Source organism: Convolutriloba macropyga, chromosome 3, assembly GCF_964194025.1.
Source record: "Convolutriloba macropyga chromosome 3, txConMacr16.3, whole genome shotgun sequence".
NCBI lineage: Eukaryota > Metazoa > Xenacoelomorpha > Acoela > Convolutidae > Convolutriloba > Convolutriloba macropyga.
In genome coordinates this window covers 17,212,996-17,231,837 of record NC_134470.1, presented here as the reverse complement: position 1 = coordinate 17,231,837, position 18,842 = coordinate 17,212,996, and the positions used below count along the sequence as shown (strand labels likewise).

Here is an 18,842-nt window from a genome sequence, read left to right as displayed (position 1 = left end):
CGCCCCAATACAATTCAAATTCTTTGAATTGTACAAAAACCAAGAGCACCGCAATATAGCTACGCTCACAGCTTACAGCTTCGCAGCTATAATAACACTTAATTCAGCTTCTAAACTGAAGTTTATTAACCATAGTTCTAATTCCAGCTAGCAACCGCTTTAATGAACTTTGATAACCTTCGACTTCGACCGTATACACTACATTGCGTAATTCAATGCGTGAGTAAGTCACGAGTCAAACGTGAAAACCATGACTTTCGTAAAACGAAAAAAGTGATCAAAAGGTAAAGCGAATTGAAAAAACAGCAGCATAAGTCTTGAATTACTACAATCCAAAGAATTGAATTAACTAATGACTTGAAACTAAGAACCCTTGACCCTATATGCGCAATATCAACCAAAAAATCGTTTAGACCGTTTTCAAGATAGTGTTTTGCAGAACAATAATTTTAAAACTCACGCATCCTGGCCCTACGCATCCTTAGAATGAGTACTTAAACAACTTAGTCGGAATCAACTGCAGACAACTGAAAATTGAGGCTAAACTAAGGAAATTGGAAGAAATTCGAAAACTCACGACAAACAATTCGAAAATGAGCGGTATCTCAGTCAATGCAAAGGTAAGCTAGAACTTAACGCAAATGAATTGAAAAAAATTACACCAGCTCATTAGAATTGACCGAAATAACTTTTATTTTGGGCCCAAATCAAATAATCCATTTTATGAACTCATACATTTAATGAGATACACTTTTTCTTCATTAGCAGCCAATAAAATCTGCCATAAATGGCACCAAATTATAAGACGACAAAAAGACCAATTTTCGGAAAAACCAAAAAAAACTGGCTTTCACTTCATGATCATTAACGGTATAAAAGTCACCAAAAACATTACCTACTAACTGAAAGAATTTTTCAATCAAATAGACCTTAATTGGCATCAAAGACTCTTGTCATTTTTGAGAATAGGTGAATAGGCAGCAACAAGAAATACATGCGAACCTCCCAATTTCACCAATATTTTTGAAAAAGAACAGCGGATAATTCATAGAAAGCAAAATCTATGACCTCAACCAATTAACTCGATTGATTTTTGCATACTTAGAAACTGATGATACCTGTCATTAACGAAACTGAGCGATAAGACAACTTGAAAACAACGTGTCTAAGTCAGAGCAATCAGTAGCTTCAACTTGAAGAAACTAAATCCATGAAGTAAATCTCCATTAGGAACCTACAAGACACGTTCCTAATGCGATGAAATGATAAAACAACAGAAAGTTCAATAAATACACGAAAAAACCAAGCTTCACTAAAAGTTTTTGAGAAGAAATGTCTAAGTTATGAAAACTGTTAGCTATGAACTGACACTTCTAATTAGATTCATCTATGTTTCAATGACAACCAAAAAATCTGTCATTAATGATACTAGGACATGAGTAATATTTTAAAAAGGGGCAAAATTCAAATATTCACTAATCTTTTAGGACTACAATTAGCATCAAAGTCATGAAAAAAAAACTATAGCTGCCCATTGATGATATCAACAATATGTAAATAGACACAATTAGAACACATGTTTCACTTCAAAAGAACTCAAGTGAAGAAACACTGCAAACGGAAGTCAAATTGACGCAAGTTAAAAAAAAACTTTCGGAAAAACTGAAAATTTAATAAACACCAATTTTTCACTCAACTTGAAAGCAAGTTTGAAAATTACGTCTCAGATCTACTAGATCTTCCACTCCCTTCGATACTTCATCGTGACCAAATTCACCATCCTAATTCGACTTCTCATTGACGTGAAAAGGCTAGAAAGTGTGAACAGAGGTCAAAAGACAGCACACCAATAGAATCCAAATACTTTGAATTGTAAAAAAAGAGAGCCCCTTAATAATAACCGTTGAGTGGCTGACGGCGGCTAAATTGATAAATCCTTATCAGGGAGGCGGCTAAATTTTGCTAACATCAATAGAAAGACAAAAAATTGAAAGTATGACAATATTAGTCAGTTTTAAAATAGGAAAACTACAAAGCAGAAGTAAATCAGTTTCTCTAGGTAGAAAAAACAAGGATATAAAATTCAGCCTCATAACTAAGCTACAATAACTTCTCTCAATGGAAAAAAGAAAAATCAATTTCAGTGAGGAGGGCATTTTTGAGAGTGAGGTAAGTCCAAAAACTTAATCACACGAATGAACAAAAAACTCTCCACTAAGAGTGAAAAATGACGTCACGCGCGCATTCAGTTGATGGTCGTAACAAAAATCCGGTGGACGAAATGCAAAAAAAACATAACCGGCAAATTGCCGGAAAATAGCCGTCGCTGACCGCTCGAAGCACATTGGGATTGAGACAGAAAAAATTAAGAGAATTAATAGAAAACGACAGAATGAGACAGAAAATGACAAAGTGTCAAAGTGTTCATATTTGGTGTACCAATTCTGCATATTCGATTAGCTCCTAAAATTACACTTAATTCAACTTCTAATCCGAAGGCTATTCAGCATAATACAAATGCCAGCTAGCAATCGCTTCAATGAACTTTGATAACATAATGCACTATGACCGGGCTTTAAATATTTATCGCGTTTTCTTAATTTTGCACTTTTGACGTTGACTGTATACTCTATATTAGAGAAATTTAATGCGTGAAAGAATTTAAAATCTATACAGTTGAAACAATGAATGAGGTCAGTCACATGATAGAAAGGTAAAGCGAAATCAGAAAAAAAGAAAACGCCTAAATAATAGCCGTTGAGAGAATGACGGCGGCTATCAAAAACGAAAAAGGCCAATAATAGCATCAGCTAAAGCTTTGCAAAACTTTTAATAAAAAGATAACTTGCCATTAATAAAATCAGAGAGCTTTCCTTATTGCAGCTGAGAAGCCTTAGATGTAATAGCTTTCAATATGTCGGCTACAATCTGCCTAAAAATGAGTGATAAAATCATCTTAACAGTGGGGTACGTAAGCCATCACATATTTAGTTAAATAATAAATGCTAATAAGCGTATCAAATGAATTTATTAAAATAAAAGCCGCTGAACGTCAGTTCAACAGCTGCATGAACACGTGAACAGAACCGCTCATTTAAACAATGGGGAGTAAAAAAACATAGCCAGAAGAATTCCGGAAGCAACTCAAAATAGAAAACTGACTATCCTCACTGCTCTGATGCGTCTCCTAATTTGTTTTACCAAACATTTTGAAACAAAAACACGAATCTAATGAGAAAAGGAACTAACAAAAACTGATAAGGCATCAGATGAAATTTACCTCCAGTTGCGACTCCAAAAATTTAGTTGGAAAAACACCTTTACTACATGAAAACAGATCGATTGCAATAAAATATTATCAATTCACGTTGAAAAAAGACCTTTACTACAGGAAAACAGATCGATTCTTCCGCCCAATACTCCGCAGAGAAATATTAAATAACAATTGAAAAGCTTTCAGACAAAAATTGGCAAAAACCTGTACAAATTTAGTCATTTTTTAAACAAAAACAACTCGAAATTATTATCAATCAAATTGAGACAACCAAAGGAGCCGCAACAATTGCTTTTAACAAGAAAACTCCCCAAATAGGATATAAAAAATACAACTGCTGGAAAATTTTAAACACGAAAAAATGATTAAAATAGACACTAAAAGTGTGATGTTCGTTTCAGATGGTCAAAAATGCTTTCAAGAGAAAAACGTTTTGAAAAATGTAGTTAAAACTAAATTGCTTTGAAAAAGCCGCACGTGATCAAAAAAAAATTGCTCGCTTAGTGGAAAGTTTTTCCACGCCTACTTTTCTCACTCTCTCTCTCATATAAGCACTCGTCAACAGAAAACCACTCTCTCCTCTCTGCTTTTCAGCAATTTGACCTAAACACTTTCACTTCCTGTTTCAAATGAAATTACCGATAAAAGTTCCTGGCACGCGATAGCCCTTGGCTTGGGGCTATAATCAAAATAACTTGGTCGTAACGGAAATCGAGGAGACGACGAATTAAAAACACGAGGAGATCAATAATTTCATCACTATCGCTTCGAAACATTTTGGAACAATAACACGAAATTAATGAGAAAAGGAACTAACAAAAACTGATAAGTCATCAGATGAAATTTACCTCCAGTTGCGACTCCAAAAAATTAGTTGTAAAAACACCTTTACTACATGAAAACAGATCGATTGCAATAAAATATTACCAATTCACGTTGAAAAAAGACCTTTACTACAGGAAAACAGATCGATTCATCCGCCCAATACTCCGCAGAGAAATATTAAATAACAATAAAAAACACTAAATCAAAACTATTTTCATTCAGAGAAAAGTGCCTTTTCTAGCATTCAAGTATCACTTCAAGGTAGTAACATATAGAATTCCTCATAATTAAGAAATAATCAAGAAAATTTTTGGCGAAAACCATAACGTTAGAAATAATGAAACCGAACAGACTAACGTAGGGTGAATTGCTCTCAAACAACCGGCGAGCGGTTGGCTTCGTCAGTAGCTAGCCACGGTTTAGTGAGGCTAGCAATAGCTTGGAGGGGCGTGCGGTGAGTGCAGTGGGGGTTCATCGGGGGCTGAGGGCAACGGTTGGATGAGGGTCTTTGGCTGCACGGGGCCCCTACGGCCTGAACGATGTGCAGGGGTACGGATTGGGAGGTTGAAGTGGAGGGGGGGGGGGGGGGGCTGATGTGTGTGTGTGTGGGGGGGTCAAATTCTAAGAACTGCTCTTCACACCTGTTTATCCCTTTTTCAGGACAAGAAGTCAAATGGGTCAGACGAAAAATCGATCAAGCGAAAAATCGCATTAAAAAAGACCAACAGGACTAATATAATTGCTACAAATTTCGTTTGAGAGCAATTAATCATCAGGAAAATAACTGAAACAATTGGTACCACCTGTTGAAATTCACCCAGAGAAGCCTATTCAGTGCAGGCCTGTATTACAAATATGAGTTAATTTGACCTCAATATGAGTTCCCAAAGTTATTTTTAACGCGATTAAGTTAGGTATGACCAAAATTTTTTCACCCAAATGGCCTAAATACTATTACGAGAGAGTAATGTGTGTATGACACTACAGGCACATCTGAGGGGAGACACGCATTTATTAAGATATGTATTTTTTAACCTATTTTTTCAAATGGTTAGATTTCATAACTTTATTTTAAAATATGTTATAACACTGTTATAATTTTAACTAAATCAAAAACTTGTTGACGTAAACAATGAAAAAACTGTTGTACAGAACAACCATTTGAAAAAATAGGTTAAAAATCCATAATTTAATAATTAAGTGTCTCCCCTCCGATGTGCCTGTATAGTCATACAGATATTACTCGAAAGTGCGAAATAAATTATTCCCGCGCATAAACGACGTTATTCAGAGCAAGAAGTCATTCAACTCACTTGAATTTTTCAACAGTTTGGTATGAACAAAAGTAAAACGAACAGAGTGTCAGCCGACTAAACAAAAGCAAAAACTAAGAGTGCCGCAATATAACTACAAACAGCTTACAGCTTCGAAGTCATTTTAAAAAGACAGGCAATTTTTGCGCACCAAATGAGCAAATTTTGCATATTTTGTTGCATTTTAATTTATTGCGTACCAATGATGCTGGCAGATCTGTTCTCCATGAATGCAGTGTGCATTTCGTTCTGGTGAGAATACTGGTCCATCTCCACCTCCTCCAGGGGGTACTGCTCTTCTATCCTCGCTTTGAAGAACTTGTATACCTGCGCGGTACAGTAAAAAAAAAACTCTTATCAACCAACACAAACTTAGAATCCCAGAAACAAATTCTGCTCCGAAATATTATTATAAATTCAGGGCGCTCTTCCCAATCTCACAAAAGGCTGAAAACGAAGAATTTGATTATAATTTTCAAATTTCTCGTGGTTCAATAAGACAGCCGTTAATTGGGAACAGCATTATTGTTTATGCAAACAGTTCGCCCAAATTGACTGATATATTTTTACATTATTATTTAGAAAGCATCCAGCTGGTTACTTTTGGCAAACTATTTCCGCCCGACATTTTGATTTGCATTCACAATTCATTACATTCTTGAGGCAGACAGCAATTCTCCCATAACTTTGGGTTGCCCAGTTAACGAGTCATGACTACTTGGGTTGCCTCACAGAAAACAATATCTTCAACTTTATCAATATCATCATTAATTATAACTTTCTGGTTTAATCAGTTCAACTTAGCAACTGTTAATTACCTTTTGTCCAAAGTCATCCAGGCCAGAAAGCCGGACAAGCTGTGAGACAGTGTCAATTCCGTCATAGCGACAACTGTAATGCTGTACCCTCTCCTTTGGGAACACACTCATCAACTGTCGTTTCAACATCATCAACTTCTGCTTAGACTCTAGCTTGTTCTCCGTAAACATTGACTGGTATTGCTCCGGGATTTCATCGAGGAAAGAACTCTCCCGCAACATGAAAAGAGCTAAAACCAATGGTCATTTCTCAAAACCAGCTCTGAGCTCATGAATAGATAATAAAATCAGAATGTTTAGTCTTCAAGCGAGCAACATTCTAAAAACAAATAGATGAGAACGACAGCAACATTCACTGCCGATAACTGCATATGTTTTCAATAAAACTTATTTTGCAACTGATTACGACTTGCAATTATTCGTCTCTAATAGAGCAAGTCTTTCCTACAGTAACCAGCAAAATGAAGATCAAATTTATTAAGTCTATGAACTAAGTTACTTGTGGCAAACTTCATAGTTTTCTTCGGTCACGAGGGCTTCTATAAATTGAGCTAGGCTCCTCGATTTTAATCCCTTCTTAATTTCTCGCACAGTGAAAACATTCTGTCCATTTTTGACATCGGTGCCTTCGAATAGACAGTTGAATGATTTTATAGTGCAAACCTCCCAGAAAACCTAAGATAGCGTTTTTATGCATTCCAAGTATGAGTACTGTAACAATGACGCATGGCAAAAAAATGCGTTCTTTCTCCAAAAACAACCAGCATGCATTAAATATTGGTTCCAGTATAATGTGTGACTTGGCGACTACACGCCATTTACCATGTGCAGCAGATTTTTGCAAACCGTTTCAGTCTGGGCTAAGATCTGTGATTTCTTTGAGTGCACAGGCTTTTGTGACGAATATATAGTTTTTTTCAACGATGACAATTTTGGGTGCTAAGACACTACGCGCCTACTGCAACAAAGCAAGGTAAAAGTTAATTGAACAATTATTAGCAATTGATAACTACCATTTGGGTTGTCCGATCTGTAACTGGAGTGCATAATCTCCATCTCTGTGACTGAGAGCCCAAACACCCATTGGTAGTCTTCTCTGACTCCGGGTGGAACTTCTGCCTCATCCGGAACCCACCCACAACGCTCACTAGTCATGTTGAGGAAAAACGGGTAGAAGTTGTCTTGGCGACATCTGTCAATCTCACTTAGACACATGCGCATCGTCGTTTCTGTTGTTGAATCTTTCGGAACACCCTGCACAATAATATAAATTGATTTAATTGAGACCCAATAGACACAAAATTAGTAATTTGTTTTCACGTTCAACTCACCCATCGCAGATCGCAATCTATGAGGTGAATTCTTCTTTGTTCACACCAAGAGCGCAGTTGAGGAAAAACCTGTAATATTTTAGTAAGCTTCAAAGCGTATTGTTCTTTCTCAGTATATGACCAGAAGAAAACTCACAATTTTTACAAGGCATTCGCGCTCTGAATGGAAGTCCAAAAAGGTACTGGATACAAAAATACGGACGGTTTTCCAACCCTTCCGCTTCGTCATTTGCACTTTTCGGAGTTCAACGTTCTAAAACCGATCATACATTTATAGTCAACTAGTTAACCAAAAATCGACTAAAATTTAAAAAAAAAACAATGCATAACTCTGACTAGCTGTATTTTGAGGCAGTAAATATATTTTAAGAAATTAGGTACTGATTGAAGCGGTGAAGTTAAATGAAGCCTAACTTACCTCACGAGTTTCGGCAACTTTTGACCAAGTTTTGCGAACTGCAGGAATGTAGTCGTTTCTTAGCTCTGCTCTTCCTAATACATGTTTTCTATGCTGACTATTAGCTAGCGAAGCAATAGCACTCGACATCGATGGGCTACATGTACCTGAAACTTGAAAGTACATCATTGACTCGTGAAAAATAGCAGCAGGCAAGTTTCATTAAAACTACTACGTAGCCGAATAATTGCCGAAGACGCTTACTGGAGCATCTCGAATAGATATTTAAACCACGCGCGTGCCAGTTTTAAGATGAAAGTCTGCACTGCCAGAAGTCAAAATACACAAAGTCCCCAAATGTCAAAATCGACTGATAACCAAATTAAAAAACGAAAACTATTAGAAGATATGTAGATGACATAAGCTGCACAGTAAAAAACGACCACAATAATTCGCTTCAACTAGGAAACAATTTCTCAAAAAAAATTGGAGTTCACAAAAGAAAAAATCAATGAAAAACATGCACTACCTTTCCTGGATCGGGCTGTCTAGGTTGATGAACAAATAAAGTCTCTTGTAAATGGTACCAAAAGCCAAGAGACACTGGAACAATTCTAAATTTCCGTAGCCCCGCTCCTTTCCAGCATCAGAAAAATATTGTACAGGAACTATCAATAGGCTTTTTCGATCTACAAGCAACTGGCAATACTTTCAATAAGCCCTTAAAATCAACGAAAACGGCGAAAAAAGCAATCCTCGGAAAATTGGTCGTCAGGAATTTTAAATCAAACAACTGGAGAAGTTTTAGGTGAAGTTTAGGGCAACAAAATGCAAGTCAAACGACAAGCCAAAGCAGGACTCTCTTTTCTTACATCGTATAGCGGCCAATTAAGCATTAGACTTAAAGAAAAGCTACAAAAGATAACGCATCTTACAGTCATCTACACAACTCGGAAAATAACAACCTGCTTACCAAAAGTCTAGTTTTAACCAACTGCACGTGGTATACGCAATAACATATAGCGTATGCATTGCCACCTATGTCCAGCAAACTTGCACACATGTAAGCACCCTGATGTCAGAGATCTCACCGGAAAAATGACTCACCGGTAGGTCAGAATGTAAGCGAAAACTTTGGCGTATGAGGCGCGTTTGATTGGCGTATAATAGAACATAACCAACTAACGTCCGGCGAATTGCTCTCAAACGACCGACGACTTTTAGTTTTCTAGCCTTGTTAGTAGTCAAATCCAAGAAAAAAAACATACTTTAAAAATTTGCATATTGCAAACTTTAAAAAGTTTCCAGATTTCGCAGTGAAAAAGGTTTAATATCAATTTTGTCTCTGCTCTGCAGTTCTGTCAATTATCCCATCTGACTTAATTATGTCAGAGTAATTAATTAATTTTGTTGGCCAGTAATGATCGTTAAACTCAGAAAAGAACGAAAATATTCAAAAAATTTGAAAGCAATCGCAAATTTTAACAAAATCGTGCAAGAAATTATGATATTAAAATGATATTCAAAACAATTTCATTGCCTCAAGGACTAACAAGTATCCCTTTTTCAAGCTTTAAATAATTTCACTGGTTCATGAAGATCCAAAACATTGAAACATGATATAAACTTTCCGAAAATTCAAAAAGATACAAAACTAAAAAAAAGCAATTTTTTTTAAAATTGCTTAATTTCGTAATATCCAAATTTTGAAAACCATTCCATTAAATCTAAAAACTATGCAGTAATTTATTAATAAACATTAGAGGCAGTTGTGTGGCTTTCGAGGCTGGAGAGAGCTAAACAAAAAGTTTCGAAAAACTTGAATAATGAAAGTTTTTATAAAAAAAAAACAATGCTAAAATTTATCATAATAAAAAGTTGATAACTAATCCATAGCCCCAAAAAAATCCTGAAACTTAATAACATACACTAACGGAGCCTTTCGGAAACCTGAGGCTGAAAAAAACCTGAAAAATGACAACAAATGTCAATATAATTGAAAAAGGATTGCTAGTTTCGTAAAAAAAAATTAGTGATGTTAGAATCTTGAAAAGCATTCCATTACATCTAGATACTACACCATAAACTATTGGCAAACCCTAGATGAAGTTCCTTGTCTCTTGAGACCGGCAAAACTGAAGAACAAAATTAAAAAAAAACTTGAGAAGTTTTTTCAAAACAAATTGCTAAAATTTGTGATATCAAAAAGTTGAAAACCATTCAATGGCAAATAATAAATTTTCAGAAAAATTATTTTCAAATCTTAATGGAATTTTTCTTGCCCCTGCGTAATGAAAAGATGTGAAAAATAAAAAATGTGAAATAATAAAAAATAAAAAATAAAGAAAAGATGTGAAAAAGTAAATGTCAAAAAAATTGAAAAAAATTGCACGTTTTGTCAAAAAAAATGCTAAAATTCGTGATGTCTAAAAAATGAAACCCTTCCACTACCACTAGAAACTATGCAGTAACCTAAAATCAAACTCTAGGGGGTTTCCTTGACACATGCGGGGATTGGGGCAACAGTGCGATGGTAGGCAATAGTGGGGGGACAACAGTGAGGGATCAAACTCTAAGAATCGCCCTACACACTATAAGAATAAATCTACCGACCAATTTGAGCTGAATGAGAGCTGAAAAGGTCTAAGAGCACTTAATGCCCATTGGGCGCTACCTGTTTATCCCGTTTTTGAGGACAAAAAGTCAGATGGGTCAGAGAGAAAATTGGTCAAGCGAAAATTTGCATAAAAGACCGACAAACTAATACAATTGCTACAAACTTCGTTTGAAAGCAATTAATTAGTGCAACGTGCCACAAAAATGCATGGCTCTCGAAGCAATACATATAGCACAAAAAAAGCCATTGCTGAATGCGCGCGATGAGTACCGAAGCCATATTTTTCAATTCGAAAAGTAAATTATAGCAAATCAAAACATTTGAAATTTCCAAAAATGTTACAAAAACGGTATAAGGCCACTAAGAACTTCAAAAATTCAAATGGAAAGATCTTGAACAAAAAGTTAAAATTGGAAAACGAGAACTCAGAAATTTTTGTTTTAACGACAATCAATCCTTCCAAAAACCTCTTATTTTACTGTTTTGTTTATTTATTCATCTGAAATCATTTAAACATTAAACAAACAAATATTAGGTTGCATTTCATATGATGATCCCAGATATCGCGATAAAGTTTGTACCTTAAATTTTATAATTGACTTCGCTTTTTGACAACTTTTTAAGTTGAATTGAAATAAATTGCGTCAAACTTAAACGCGCAAGTTTAGTGTTTTAAACAAAGTAGCATTGCTATGCTTCAAATCACTGAGAACTTCTTGCGCTTATCGAGTTACTTTTGTAGATTCGCGAAACTTTCTTAAGAATGTTACTTCCACGCTTTGAAAAGTCGAAAGTTAATGAAATTCAATTTCTGCGGACAGGGATTTGTTAAAATTAATTGCAATTAATTGGCTAGACAAAAAGAGGAGCAATCAAATAATTTAATTGGTAAAACACAAAAATCAATTATTTCAATAATTGCAATTACTGATCAATTAATATTGATGTTCCATCAATTATTTTTTTCATAGATTTAAGATTAATTTTGCCTTGATTTACCCAAAAAAGTAAGCAAATGCTTAAGATATGTTGTTGTTGTTGGGGATTCGCAGCGGGTTTGCTGCAGGGCTGATTTATGCCCAGTCATCAGTTGTCAAAATAGAGTCCAAGTATTTCTACATACATGGCAGTCGCAAAAGGTTTGCCAAGTGCAGACGTTCTTATCACAAAATCGTTTATTGACAAACTCCGACATTAGGTTTATCAGTCTCTTCTTGAGTCCGTAAGGTCTACTGAATTCAACATGTTTCTCTATTCGGTTTGCGAGTCTGCAGTTTCCGAAGGCGAATTCGCTCCGCAGATGCATATGATGCTTTTGAACAACTTCTTCTTGCTCTACAAATGGAAATCCACGATCTATTTATGCAATTGTCTCTCGCTCTTGGAAGGTATGATCGGATTGTAAATTTCAGAATTATCAGGTATGATCGGATTGTAAATTTTAGAATTATTCAATTTCTATTCAACGACAAAAAATTTTCTAACACCCAAATCTACCAAATTACATGCGATCTCTGACAGAAGTTTGTGATCTGGGAACTTTTTCTCTGGTGGCGGCGGATCTATTCTGTTTCGGCCCCCTAGCTTAGTGGGCATAAATCTTTTGTGACCCCCAGGCGCACGTGCTATTTTCTTACAGTAACGTGCTACATAACAACATACAATTTGTATCGGGGGTCATAAAAAACACTGGGGGGGGGCAAAACCGAATAGATCCGTGGCGGCTTTGCGACTTGGCAAAAGGCTGCTTCAATTTTCGCCAATTATTGGGCACTTAATTGTGTCGCTCCAATCTATTATTGCAATTGAAATATAGTAACCAATCAATTATTGCAATCAAATAATTGCCAATTGTTGCAATTACAATTAATTTTTCCTAATCCCTGTCTGCGGATGTTCATAACTTCTGTGGATGTTCTGGCATTTTAATTTTGGCACCGCAGCCTTTCGGAACTTTTGGTCTACGCGTGCGTGTTTTCAGCAGAGTTACGCAAGCTTACGTAAAAATCGCAACTTACAATTTTGGAAAGTCCAAAATTTGGTGGAAGTCAACTTCTGTCTATGTGTATAAGAACTTTAACAGAAAAAAAATGAAAATTGACCAAAAGCCATTTTTAATGGCAACAAAAATTATTGATTATTATTTCTTCTTTTTAAACAGGAGTTTAACACACTGCTTGAAATCTGGCCTTGCATTGCTCTCCTTGCATTGTGAGAAGCATTCTCTCCTAGAACAGCATTCTCACCTAGAGCATCAATCTCTCCACTTCACCAATCATTCCGACCGATGAGTCAATACTCGCTCGTTGCCTGATTAAGCTTCGCAGATGCATATGATGCTTTTGAACAACTTCTTCTTGCTCTACAAATGGAATTACACGATCTATTTATACAATTGACTATTCATACAATTGGTCTCTTGCGGAGTTCCCCAAGGCTCTGTACTGGGACCTATCTTTTTCCTGATCTACATTAACGACCTGCCAAATGTAGTCTTTTCGTCTCTGGCACTCTTGTTTGCAGATGATCTAAAACTAATCAATTGTTCCAAAAATGACAGTCTAGAGAAGCTGCAAATTGATCTAAACAATCTCCACAATTGGAGTGTCCAAAACTGCCTCCTTTTCAATTACAAAAAGTGCTCTTTTACACAATTTGCTTTCGGGAGTCGTGTAGAGGAGGTTGTACTCTCTCTAGACAATAATTTGATCCAAGAGAAGAGGGTCGTTAAAGATCTTGGGCTAACTATAGTCGACACCCTAAATGGGATAGAAAATGTGCGGAATCGAATAGCGAAAGCAATGAAAGCGTTTTTATCTCATTCGAAGGAAAACAAGCTGCCAAATTTCTATGAAAACTAAGGTTCACTTATATAGAGCTATTATAAGCCCGACATTACTGTTTGTATCTGAATGCTGGGAGCTAAAGCGAAACGAGTATCAAATTGTAGAGCGGTTTAATAAAAGGGTCATAAAATGGATGACAAACAGAAATTGTTACAAAGAAGCTATTGTTCAAAGCAATATACTGCCACCACTCTACTTTAAAGTCCTAAAAGATCTTCTACTTTTTAGCAGCATAGTGTCAGGACAATACGATGTCGATTTCCGCAACTATTATGTTATTCAATGGGCCGGAAGAAGATCTAGGGTTATACTGCCAGAGATTCGATACGAAGCTCAGAGACTCAATTTTTGGTATAGAACTGGATTTCGGGTGAACATCCTCCAAAGGAAAATTAACTTCTTTGACAACATTAATTTGAAAGGAAGACTTCTAGAATTGATGTGGAAGTTTTTCAATGAAAACTGGGCTGAGAATAATTTCTGTAGTTGGATCTTTTTTGTGCCTGTGCCAGAACTGTCGTGCAAATTCTATGTTAAAATTCCGGGACTTATACTCCCCGTGAAATTTTCGCAAAGCCATAATAATAATAATAAATAATAATTGTCTCTCGCTCTTGGAAGGTACGATCGGATTGTAAATTTCATTTTTGTGCAGGAGGAAACACGACAATGCAGGCCACTTTGGGGAGAGCCGAAGAACAAGGAAAACATCAGCGCAACCTTCTTGAAAATTGTTCTTCAGGTTTTTCCCATTATAGGCCCCATGGATTTATAGTTCCCCCCATTTTGTTGTGTATCATGATTGGGGGCTATAGTTTATCTGACCAATAGGCTGGGTGGATATAAAGGCAAAGAGCCTTTTCCTCACTCATTTGACATCCTTAACAAATGCACATAGAAAAAATACTGCAAGAGAAGCTCAAAACTCATATACATAGATTAAAACAATTTAAAGTGACCCTTGTACACCCTTGTATATAACCAAGAAGACTCCACTACTAATACTACTGATACAACACTTTGAATTCCATTACGAATTATAGGCATTTTTACAAGACAATCAAACATTGATTAAGAGCACAAATATAAATGTAATGATCAATATATTACGCCAAATTTTTAGTTAAAAAAATATTAAATCAACGCCGAATTTGTTAGAGACTGATCTCGAATTGCTCTTAGCTCCTACTTGAACCACTGAAAATTGGATCGCTTCTTTTGAAATCGTTTTGTAGTTGATCTAGCCTTGTCTTTCGCTGTCCTCTAACAGCTTTCACGCTAATTGGACATTTCTCCGTAGGGATCCATTCGAGAGGTTTCAATGGTAGTCTGTCTCTCTCAATTTATACGTGTCTAAATTTAATTTTTCGTGTCTAATGCGTCTAATCATTTCAATCGTCTAGTCATGCTCAATTTCGCAATGGTTGGCATCCGTGTTCTGCTGAGCACAGACTGGTTTTTTTTTACTTTCGTCATGTAAGATAAACACTTTGTTCATTGTCCATGTGTCTGAGCTGCACAAAGTTCTGATAACATGAACGCTCTATAAAGCTTACAATTCGATGTTGTCGCGAAATGCTTGTTTTTTCAGATATTCCAAAATTCACTGAAGCGTTGTCTGCTTTCAGACAATTTACAGATACTTTACTGTGCATCGCCCTCTGGTAAACTGACGTAGGATCCTAGACACTTGAAAGACTCAATGCTCTCAAATTCGTCCTGAATCATCCTTCACACTGCTTCAAAAAACCTGTAGTCACTGTGACTTTTGTTTACCGCATTATCTTACTACTTGAACATGACCTTTACTGCAACATCGGCCTTTTCAAGGTCTTTGAACTTTGCATTGATGAGATTCGCTAATTCAGAATTTCTTCGGCTGAACTACAGTATCTAGATTTATGCGCTTTTCTGCCAATCACAGTATCAAAACAACAATTACACTTAAGCATGCTTTTGATGCAGTGGTGGAATCTGATGATGTTCCACTGAAATTAGTCTCGCATGTCAACTGTTTCAAAAGGATTTTGTCGCCACTCAGGGTTTCAAACCAACCTGCTTTTTTCTTTATTTCCTCAAGCACCTCCGTACCAACGGACAATCTCCAGATTTTGTCGATCTCCCTCAGAAATCCAGTTTGACCTTTGTAACATTATGCATGATGCAGAGAAGTGATTGTCAATTAAAACTTAAATTGATTAACAAAAACGAACGTTTTCGAACATTGTGTTCATCGTCAGGTTTGAAAATTAAAGGAAATCATTTACAAAGTATATAAACTTGGTTTTGACTATAATTCGAAGAAATGAGTTAAAATAACATCGAATTTTTGAAATTATTTACATTTAAAATCACATTTACAATATTTTAGTTACACTTATTACACTAAAATCAATTCATTTTATATTCCGGATTTTATGAAAATTCCGGGTATAATGCTTTCTATTCCTGAAAAAGGAGTTTTACTTCCATTCCTATCTGTTTTTATTTTTTACTTTTTGGGGTTGACAAAATTTCGAATAAACATGTACCAGAATATTTTTTGAATTTCAAAAGTCAATTAATTTAATTTGAACTAGTACTTCAATGTCAATTCCCTCTCCCGATATTCATCGCGCGTATTTAATTGCGGTTTAAGTTTTTTGATGTAGATCGCTTCCATCGTCATTAGTTTTTCGACCCCGCGACTTGCATCAAGAATCTCCCATTTTACGTTATGCGTTGTACCACAACATTCAACAAGGTGTTGTCCAACAGGGGAATCCTTCTTTTGATGCTCTAAAATTCTAGTGGTAACATGTCGGCTGGTTTGCCCAACATAGATGGAACTGCATCCTTTAAATGTAATTTTATATACAACATGGGATTTCAGATTCTTATCAAAAGGGGATTTTAGGGTGGGCAAGCAAGTTCTCAGCTTTCTTGTTGTGAAAATGATTTGAAAATCACACAATTCTTTCAGTCTACTTGCAAAATTTTGCGTGATATTTCTTTTGTATTGTACAAAAAACCTAGGTTTAGGCTCCCTATTGTTAAGACTTTTAACTTTTTTAAGATGGTGTTCTTTTTGGGATGGTTTTGCTCCGACCTTTTCCTTCGTGACTATTTTATCCAACGTCTCATTAACAATACTGGAGGACCACTCTTTTGGGTATTGATTTTTAGTCCAGATCTCTTGATTTTTCTTAAGAGCTACATCAAAGGATTGCCAGTCACTGGTCGCACTAAAAATCCTATGCACAGTCCCTTGAATCACATTTCTCTGATGTTGTAACGGTGCACAGCTACGGAAATTTAGGATTATGCCGGTATCAATTAATTTTTGATACCAATGACAGCTGATTTTTCTATCTTCGTTTGTGTTTATGTGTAGATCTAGGAATTCCAGGTCTCCACTTCCGTTTGGTGTCTCAGCAGTGAATTGTAAGTTCTTGTGAAGAGAATATGCAAACTCAAGGTAATCTAGAGGGTTCCAGCTTACACACTACGTCATCCACATACCTCTTGAATATTTTCAATTCCAGTGTGTCCTCTTTTCTGCCTTTTTCTGCACAATAGGAACAGATCCAAACAATTTCCTGCATGGTCTGATATTCTGTGTCAGTGATACCTTAGAATTTTGCATGAAACATGTTTTTGCTTGATTCGCACTCGACTCCTTTCCCTCGGAAAGTAACGAGTCTGTTACAGTCAATGCATATCACCTTTGTGTCAGGTGTTTTGATCTCCCTGCCCTTTTTCAAACCAACGTGCTTTTTTCTTTATTTCCTCAAGCACCTCCGTACCAACGGACAATCTCCAAATTTTGTCGATCTCCCTCAGAAATCCAGTTTGACCTTTGTAACATTATGCATGATGCAGAGAAGTAATTGTCAATTAAAATTTAAATTGATTAACTAAAATGAACTTTTTCGAACATTGTGTTCATCGTCAGGTTTAAAAATTAAATGAAATCATTTACAAAGTATATAAACTTGGTTTTGACTATAATTCGAAGAAATGAGTTAAAATAACATCGAATTTTTGAAATTATTTACATTTAAAATTACATTTACAACATTTTAGTTACACTTATTACACTAAAATCGATTCATTTTATATCCGGATTTTATTAAAATTCCGGGTATAATGCTTTCTATTCCTGAAAAGGGATTTTTACTTTCATTCCTATCTGTTTTTATTTTTTTACTTTTTGGGGATGACAAAATTTCGAATAAAAATGTACCAGAATATTTTTTGAATTTCAAAAGTCAAATTTTTGTATTTGAACTAGTACTTCAATGTCAGTTCCCTCCCCCGATCTTCATCGGACATTATGCTATAATCTCCACTTCGTTTTTTGTGCTTATATCGAAGCCGCAGTTGTTCACCATGTTTCTGGTCATGCTAACATTAATCAGGAGACCAAATTTTGTGAATTTCCTTCAATCCTTTGTAGGTTCTCCCCAACATCCGTTTCACAATTTCCTGCCAGGGCGACATAGTCAGCAAAGTCATGGTCTGCAACATTTAGGCCAATGTCAAATCCACCACCTACTGAGTTTTCCAACACGTAGTTGATTACCAATCCAAACCGGGAATGGAGACCAGACGTCACCTTGACGAAACCCGGATCAAACGTCAAAGGTATCCCTTTTCTCTCCTTCAGATTTGACTCGACATTTGAAGCAGTCATAATTGTTTTTAGAAATGTTTAGTCTCTGCAGGTAGTCCATAATGCTTCATATTTTTGTACATGCGGTCTCTCTTCATTGAAACTAAAGCCACTTTGAAGTCAATAATGCAGAGACAGAGATCTATCTGGTACAACAAGGTTTTTCCAATAATCTGTCCGAACGCAAGAAGCTGGTTGCTGCAGCCTCTGCTCTTCTTGAATCCACATTGCCCTCCCTCAGCACCTTGTCAAGAGGCTCTTTGCATCCATTAGAAGTCATTGAAGCAAACACTTTCCCCGAACCTGAGAGCAAGGAGATGTCACGATAGTTGCTGCAATATGTCTTTTTTTCCTTTGCTTTTGTACAGTGGTACAATCTCCGCCAGCTTCCAGTCCTCGCGATAATATTCTTCTTTCCATGACTTGTCTATTATGTTCCAGAGCACTTTCACAAAGCCGCCATGAGCTTCTAACACGTCAGCTTAGATGTCATCAGTTCCACAAACTTTACCTTTCTTCAAGCTTCTTACTACTGCCCTAACTTTGCTAAGGTGAATGAGACTAAAATCAATCTCAAGGACTTTTGCGGTTTCGCAATTTGGTTATGGGCAAAATTGCGATCCATTTGATGAATTCATGAGCTGTTTGAAGTTTTCCGTTCATCTTTCCAAACTCTCTTCTTTCTTTCCCAGAACTTGGTCGTCTTTAAACAGCGGCTTTGTTGTTTGTGGACAACACTTTTTACAAACAAACCTTCATTCGCCAAA

The 18,842-nt window shown here is 36.1% G+C and overlaps 1 protein-coding gene across 1 annotated transcript in view; it reads right to left on the bottom strand.

The window, feature by feature from the left end:
• Window positions 1-8,159, bottom strand: part of LOC142336013 (TPR repeat-containing protein DDB_G0287407-like) — a 30,639-nt gene extending 22,480 nt beyond the window's left edge. Inside the window, exons 1-6 of the mRNA XM_075384474.1 lie at window positions 7,980-8,159; window positions 7,698-7,814; window positions 7,562-7,630; window positions 7,244-7,484; window positions 6,231-6,460; window positions 5,613-5,739 (exon numbers count right to left, since the gene is read on the bottom strand). Coding sequence (XP_075240589.1) covers window positions 5,613-5,739; window positions 6,231-6,460; window positions 7,244-7,484; window positions 7,562-7,630; window positions 7,698-7,814; window positions 7,980-8,147 — 952 coding nt within the window. The 5' untranslated portion in view covers window positions 8,148-8,159. The remainder of the gene's footprint in view (window positions 1-5,612; window positions 5,740-6,230; window positions 6,461-7,243; window positions 7,485-7,561; window positions 7,631-7,697; window positions 7,815-7,979) is intronic.
• Between the last annotated feature and the right edge of the window lie 10,683 nt (window positions 8,160-18,842).